Here is an 8,236-nt window from a genome sequence, read left to right on the forward strand (position 1 = left end):
ATTATTTTATTATAATTTACCTTCATTGTATTTATTTAAGAAGTTTTCTTTAATTTATTAAAGAATTTATTTATATTGCCTATACAATATAGTTTGTGTCATAACCATGTTTATTTGGAGAAAAGTATTATTTGCAGTCTATATGTTAAGAATTAAAACATAAGTTCCACCAAGATAACTGCTCAAAAGAAAACGGCTTTGAATCGCTGCAGTCATGGGGTTTGTCTCTTTATGATAAATGTATTACACATAATGCATCACAACTTATATATTGAAAGCACACACTAAAACAATAAATGTACAGTTATCTACTTTGGATACAGATCTTGTGGGTTCAAATAATGGCATTTCATCTTCACTAGACAAAAGACTGTTACTCCTTGATGAATATTGTACTTCACATAATGAAATGGTCATAATAACAGAAAAGATACAGAAACGTTAAGCACTTAGTAATACATATACTATACTGGCAATTAGGGCATTTAACATAGAAAAGAAATAATTCTAGAGTCTTATTGGTACACAATGCAACACATATGGCATATATCTGTAAAAGAATGCTAGACAAAAATACCTGACAGAGAAAATATTGTGCATGGCACGTCATGTAACATAGAAAGAAAACAGTTTATACAAAACTAGAAAAGGTTATCACTTTAAAATAAAATGTTAATAGAAAAGCTTAATATCATATAAGCAGCTGTGTGTAAATATGAGGAAAATGCATTATACGGCAAAGTAATTGGCATGGACAACCAAAAAAGCTGAAACAATTGGTCCTCAAGTTAAGCAATGGTTAGTGTTTTAGTGAATACCTTTTGTTGAAAAAAAAAAAAAAAAAAAAAAAAAATCAGTCTAAACAAAATCACTGAATCAAGCACATGGCATCTAAAACCTCAGTTGTAATTCTAAGTGTTCCGTCATTTTTGTTAAAAAAAGAAAAGATCTGTAGCAGCAAGTAAAATACTGAAAGTCTATAAAAGAGGAGATTCACAGTTCCGTTGTAATGACACAACCTTACAGCACAGCCAAGGTTGGAGGTACAAGTTCCAACTGTTTAAAAGTCATTCAAATGCACAACACAGTTCCAGAACAGACGCAGGCCAACCGAAACCAGAATCACACTGTATCACACCGTTAAACAACTCCATCATCTATTCCTCAATATGATGCATTGAAACACAAAGACCATTTGTGCAAGAACTCACTGAAACATCTATGAAATACATCTCATTCACACACACACACACACACTGTTCTCTCTGCCTCTCAAGTGCCAAAAGCTTTAAACATCGCTACGGTTATTACAATAGCAAAGCTGGACTAAAGTAACAGCAAAGCATCCTGGTATATTTCAGTTCTGGTAATACATAAAAATGTGTAAAAGGACAGAATATCTCCTGAAAATGAGTATCGGAGCAATCCTTGGGGATAGAAGAAAAAAAAACTACCAATATGGAATGAAGTAAGTGTTTTAGACCGTGCATTAAAACATTGAATCCATTATGTTTAATGTGCAAAGACATTAAAGGACAATATCTAGAGTTTAGCCACTAAAAACTTTTCTGATCTGAAAAATCTAGACTGGATGATCTCATAAAACCTGCCAACAACACGCCATACACTTCCATATAAAAGATTGGGGTCGGTAAGAATTTATTTTTTTATTTTTTAAAAGAAATCTCTCTCTAGATTGAATGTATTTGATCAAATTACAGTGAAAACATTGATATTGTGAAATATTATTACAATATATATTATTACTATCATTACTGCATTCTTCAGTATCACATTATCCTTCAGAAACTATTTTAAGTTGCTGGTTTGGTGCTTAATAAATACTTCTAATTATTGAAAACAGTTGTGCTGCTTAATATTTTTGTGGAAAGTGTGATACTTTTTGGGGATTTTTTGATAAAAAAAATAAATAAAAAAAAAGTTCAGAATAACAGCATTTATTTGAAATTGAAATTTTCATTTATAACATAATAAATGTCTGTCATTAATTTAATGCATCCTTGCGGAATAAAATAAGTTCTTTAAAGAAAATTATACTGACCCCAAACCTTGAATGGTAGTGCATTTCACCTCAAAATCTAAAAAAAACAACAACAACAAAAAATTAACAATGACATTTTTTGCATTTACTTAAGGACATTTTCCCATTCTGTTCTTATTACTGTAATGCAAAAAAAAATGGAGTATATGTTATACAGTGAAAATAATAAAAAATCATTAAAAATATAAGCAGTATTATTCTCATTACTATTTTACAGTACTGAAAATCTAATGAGAATCATCCTTGAAATAAACTAAATTAAAATGTCCAAGCTAGTATACCGACCTGGTTAAAGTGATATTTTTGGGTTGAATATGACCCAAACACATGCTCCATGAGATTCCCCAGTGCTATGTAATGTATGACGACAGGATGCAAATGGCAGAGGCACATTGGATTTTTGCTATGACTTCTCAAAATGACATGGCCTTCATTGATTATTAACAGCTAAATTTCCATGCAGGCAGTAAGGAGAGTTCATATTCTTATAAACTATAAATGAGGATTTAAAATGGTGGTTTTACTTCACATCTTCCTGTCACAGATTATTTAAGGGAGCTGGCTGTGTTTGCATTATTGACTTCTTTGTTAAAAAACAAAAACGCATGCATAAGCATCCTCAATCTCGCAAGCAATCATCAAGAAGTGCATTTTGTGCAAATAATAAATGTGCACATCAACACACCAATTTTGTGGCAATGAGTCGTAAAGGAGCAGTTCATCCTGAAATAAAAACTCTTGTCATTATTAACTCACCCTCATGTCATTCCAAACCCGTAAGCATCATATGGCTTCAGAAGACTTGGAATATAACGCACAGTCATATGGACTGCGTTGGTCGCTGTATACCTTCCGTTGGAAAAGAGCTTCATGAACATTCTTCAAAACATCTTATTTTGTGTTCCACAGAAAAAGTCAGTCATATGGGTTTGGAACAACATGAGGGTAATAAATGATGACAGATTGCTTATTTTTGGATGAACTAGTCCTTCATCAAGTGAATGAGATTGCTGATGAAGACCTGCATTCTCATTTTGTTTTTTTTTTAATCTCTAATATGACAAATACATTGGCTCTCAAGTCAGCAGGGAAATCCCAATTGTTGCATTGTACAGAAGTGTAGAAAATCTCATTGTCTGACCTATCAGCAAGCATTTTTGTGTAACAAGGCCCTTTTTCTGGCAAAAAGTATTTCGGAGCTTCGGACCCACTTTTAAAAGCAGCATCATCTTGATATCGTGTTTTTCCCAAATGTTTTAAAATACCCAGGGATTTAAGAAGGGTAAAAGAACTAGACTTCAACAACAGTGGAAAACAGTTACCACTGCAACTACGTAGTGGTTACCAACAATACAACCACTTTGTATGCAATCCATGTTGCCCCCCTCAGCCAGACAGAGTGGCCAAGTCTACTAGTTTATGCTGCAGCAACTCAAGTAATTGATGTTTTTCCCTTCTCCAGGCATGGGAGTGGAGTCGTTGTTGTCCAACGTGTTTTGCTTGGCCTCGCGGATCAGTTCGCAGGCCAGATCCAGAAAGAGCTTCTCCACGTTGTCCGATTCTTTGGCAGAGGTCTCCAGATAAAGCATGCTCTGCGCCTCCGCAAACTCCTCTGCTCGCTGCCGATGGACTTCTCGCTTATCGGCCAGGTCTATCTTATTCCCTGCAAACAATAACAGCAGTAAACACTGCTCAAATGCTCTGGTTACAAGGACATTAAGTATCTGGTGACAGGTAGATAGTCTAACGTAAGCCAGTTAGTTTGTTCAGTGAAAAATAGATCCAAAAACATATTAAATGAATGTTGATAGACAATTTCCTGCATTGGTTAACAGAGCACATTGTGACCAACAAATGGATGGATGGATGGATACTGACCTGAATAAGATATTTCACATGAAAGATGTTGACATATAGTCCACAAGAGAAAATAATAGTTGAATTTATTATTTGGGGGGTGAAAACTTTTGAACAGAATGAAGGTGATTTTTATTTTGCCTAAATATCATATTTGTTTTCAATCAGTACTGCCCTTCAGATATTACAGAAGATACTTACATGTTTCCCAGAAGACAAAAGTTAAATTTACCCTGATCTTCAAATTCAAAACGTTCCTTCTGGAGCATCAGTGAGCGTTTGAAGTTCAAATGCTAACTGGTGCTCCAGAAGGAAAAATGAACCTTGAACCTTGTGTAATAGCTGCATACGAGTCCCTCAGTTGTCCGCAGTGTGAAAAGATGGATCTCAAAATCATACAGTCATTGTGGGAAAGGGTTCAAATACACAAAAATGCTGGAAAACCAACAAATTTGTGGGATTTTTCTGAAGAACAGCAGGAAGTTTAACTGTTCAGGGCAAACAAGGTACTCATGAACTATCACTAAACAAAAACAAAAAAACAGCTGTGGATCATTCAGGTAACAACCCAGTATTAAGAATCAAGTGTGTGCTAACTTTTGAACGGGGTCATTTTTATAAAAGGAACTATTATTTTCTCTTGTGGAATATATGTAAACATCTTTTATGTGAAATATCTCATTCAGATCAGTACTAAATAAACAATAACATGCATTTGGTATGATCCCTCTTATTTTGGGACAATAACATTTTACAGATTCTCCAAGGAGTATGTAAACTTTTGAACAACTGTTACTAATATAAGCCTGTGGTCTATTGTGTGGTGCAGTTAACCTGACAATCTTGAGGAAACATGACCTTCACCCATAGAGGACAATATGTCATTGATTTTGACATTTATATCATCACTCTATAACAGGGCTGTCCAAACTCGATCCTGGAGGGCCGGCGTCCTGCAGAGTTTAGCTCTAACTTGCCTCAGCACACCTGCATGGAAGTTTCTAGTATGCCTAGTAAGAGCTTGATTTGCTGCTTCAGGTGTGTTTGATTAGGGTTGGAGCTAAACTCTGCAGGACACCAGCCCTCAAGGACCAAGTTTGGACAGCCCTGCTCTATAATATATACTGTAGCAAAAAAAAGAACAGCTAAAACACATATGATTTGTTTTATGAATTTAAAATGGTTCAATTAAAACTTGAATACTCACCTACTAAGATTGTCACTACTTGGTTGTTGGCATACTGCTCGATCTCCCTCAGCCATTCAGGAAGGCACCGGAAGGAATCTTCACAGGTGATGTCGTAGGTGAGAATGAGCGCATTGGCACTGCGGTAGTAACTCTGGGTAATTGAGCGGAACCGCTCCTGCCCGGCCGTGTCCCAGATCTGGAGCTGTGGGAATGAGCGGATCAAATAATCAGTGAAGTCACTTAGCACTTCTAGCAGAACCCAACACAAACTACAGCTTCCTGGGTCTATTTCATTAGCAGGAAGTGCACTGAAATGGGGAAAAATGCCCAGAGGTGCACAGACTCAAATACAAGGGCTTCATCAGTCAGTGTTTCAGTGACCTAAACTGAAGCTTACTACATTTCAAGATCAAGATTAGTCACATATATAATGCATACTGCAACTGACGTCATGCACACAAAATGTGCAAAGTGCACAAATTTAAATTTGTGCCAAAAGGTATTTAAGTTTATTTGTACCGTGCATTTTCCACACCAGTAGTGCCGGTCGTTTCAGTTTCACTTTAAATCAATTATTTTAGGTTTGCCACTTAAAACAAATGTTGTTTACAGTCATAATTTGTTTTACACATATCGGTTTCATTCCTGTTCTGTTCTGAATACTGTTAAATTTAAACGATTTGTTATGGAGTGAGGAGAACTAAAGTGTTTATAATGCTTGTGTTTTATTTACCAATATTTCAAATCATTTCCGAATGCAATATTATAATGTGATTATAATAGCATATTATAAAGCAAACTCCTACAGTCTTTTTTGTAATTGATTACTTAATACAAACGTATAGACTGAAAACTAAAATGAAATCAAATTTTAAAAAAATATTGAAGTACTTCAAGTCAGTATTTATTTATTTACTTATTTATAATTATCAGTAACCATTATACTCCAACAAAATTTCCACAGTTAGCTCAAAATGAAACCAAATCTCAAGAAGTTTACCCACCTTCACCTTCACTCCTTTTATTTCCACAGTTTTGATCATGAAATCAACTCCAATGGTGGCACCTTGTCCCGGAGGGAAGAGCCCCTAGAAATGCAAGATGAAGTAGATTAAATGCAATGATTATTATGAAATTCTAATTATCAGGGACTGCAAACTGACACATGCTGTTGCATTATAGGTAAAGCAAGGAGTTATTCCACACACCTGAGTGAAGCGTCGGACGAGGCAGGTTTTGCCCACTCCTGCATTTCCTATCAGCACAATTTTGAATAAGTAGTCATAATCCTCCATGCTCATGCTCATCTGAGGGAACATGAATGAAGAGAGAGAGCGAGAGAGAGACAGGCAGACAGAAAGACAGGCAGATAATATGTAGGTGTTAAGAACTGCAATGCAAACTACACATGGCTGAGCAACATCCCTCTGATAAAACACTGTTTGAAGTAAAAGAGCCGTAGCGGCCCGTACAGAACAAACATTTCAATGACACCAGTGATGTATCACCGAGAACAAACGAGGGAATAAACTATGCCTGATGTACGTATCTAGGGACCTTTTTTTTTTTGCTGTTCATTCTTTAATTTATTAGATCAACAGTGCCTCTGTATTTCACTCCACACATTAGCAGTGGTTGTTTCTGGAGTGTTGCTATAGGAGAAGCTGCTATGCATGTGCTGTTGCCAAGGCCGATGGCAGGATGCTGAGAGGACCGCAATAAAGACACAAGGAATAAAGAACAATCCCAGAGGCCTGTCAACACACACGCATACACACTTTCAACAGCTAATTAAGAATTGTGGTGGATGCAAGCATATGAAATTTAAAATAAATACAACGGAAAATTGTTAAGTTGAGCGTAAACAGACCCCATTTAAAAAATGCATTTTGATTAAATAAATTTTTTTGCTTAATTAGCTGTATGAATAAACATGCAAACATTGCACAACCATGTCATCTCCACTGCAAACATTTCTCTCACATTCATTTTGTATGCAATTAATATTTTAAAATCAAAATTAAATATGAAATAATAATATATTCAATTTATTATTGCTATTATTATTATTATGAAGGTGAGCATAAACAGACCCCCTTTACAAATACATCGTTGATTAAATAAATTAACTTTATCACCACTGCAATACTACTTTATCGCACATTCATTTTGTAATTATTACAAAATTATGAGTTTATATTTAATCTTTTAGCACGCAATTTATGGTATGTTTAGACATTCATCTGCACATATTGCAACAGCACGAGCACACCTTTTTACTCTCATAGAATGATAACAACCTTCTAAACTGTATTTCATTTTCATCCAGAAATCAACATTGAAAATAAAACGTTGTAACTTCACTATTCCTTAAATTATATACATTATGACTGTAATTTATGCATTGCATGACAAAATAAGGCTATTAAATAACAGAACAGAAAATGCATACTTTATTGATTCCTACTGGGTATGGATGGAAAAAAAATCTGATATGCAGTATCTCTAAGCAGAAAACTGAAATCTGATATGCAAGATCACTGAGCACAGCAAAAGGCATAGATGTGGCCTAATACATTTCATTTATATTTAGACCCTTTATAAATAGTAAAAATTGCAAAAAAAAAATTATGATGAAATAAAACTAGCAGGCACAATGTTCTCCATTAGCTAGCAGGATGCTCAACACATTAAAGGTCACATTAAATCATCTTTACACTCACCAAACACAGGGGATTCACCCCACTGCTTCTATTAGTCCGAATGCATTCAGTCTTTTCTTCAGGCGTTTAATCTAAACTATAATAGCAATCGTGCAGCGCCAACAGCAACCTCGGCAGATTTTGGGCTCCAGTGTTGCACAATGATCGCAGACTTTCCTCGGGTTTTTTTGACAATGACGTCAGGCTGCTTCCCCAGTGGAAGCCGAGTCCGGAAAACATCGCAGATGCATTCTGGGATTTGTAGTTCACTGGTGGAAATGGCAAAACAGAAAAGCAGAAGAAAAAAATATTAAAATAGGTCATAATACATTTTTTTTTTTTTTTTTTTTTTTTTTAGATATCAAAGATTTAATTCTCTTTGCACTTAATTTCAAAATGTAGCCACAAATGCCCCAAAAAATGTAT

The 8,236-nt window shown here is 35.2% G+C and overlaps 1 protein-coding gene across 1 annotated transcript; it reads right to left on the reverse strand.

Annotated features, from left to right (window-relative positions):
* Positions 1-209: 209 nt before the first annotated feature.
* LOC306851146 (ras-related protein Rab-30) lies at positions 210-8,003 on the reverse strand. Its single transcript, XM_079387267.1, has 5 exons — positions 7,832-8,003; positions 6,317-6,415; positions 6,113-6,196; positions 5,127-5,310; positions 210-3,725 (listed from the first exon to the last, which is right to left on the reverse strand). Exons 2-5 carry the CDS (start codon positions 6,413-6,415, stop codon positions 3,475-3,477), a joined length of 618 nt encoding a protein of 205 aa, XP_079243393.1. The 5' UTR covers positions 7,832-8,003; the 3' UTR covers positions 210-3,474.
* Positions 8,004-8,236: the final 233 nt, after the last annotated feature.

The sequence above is a fragment of the Barbus barbus genome, assembly GCF_936440315.1.
Source record: "Barbus barbus genome assembly, chromosome: 31".
NCBI classification, from domain to species: Eukaryota; Metazoa; Chordata; class Actinopteri; order Cypriniformes; family Cyprinidae; genus Barbus; species Barbus barbus.

Excerpts from the sequence above, each read along its gene's own strand:
- LOC306851146 (XM_079387267.1), bottom strand. The coding sequence starts at position 6,415 with ATGAGCATGAGCATGGAGGATTATGACTACTTATTCAAAATTGTGCTG. Across the intron at positions 6,197-6,316 it reads TCGTCCGACGCTTCACTCAG|GGGCTCTTCCCTCCGGGACA; the intron begins GTGTGTGGAATA and ends TTGCATTTCTAG. Across the intron at positions 3,726-5,126 it reads AGTAGTGACAATCTTAGTAG|GGAATAAGATAGACCTGGCC; the intron begins GTGAGTATTCAA and ends TATTGTTTGCAG.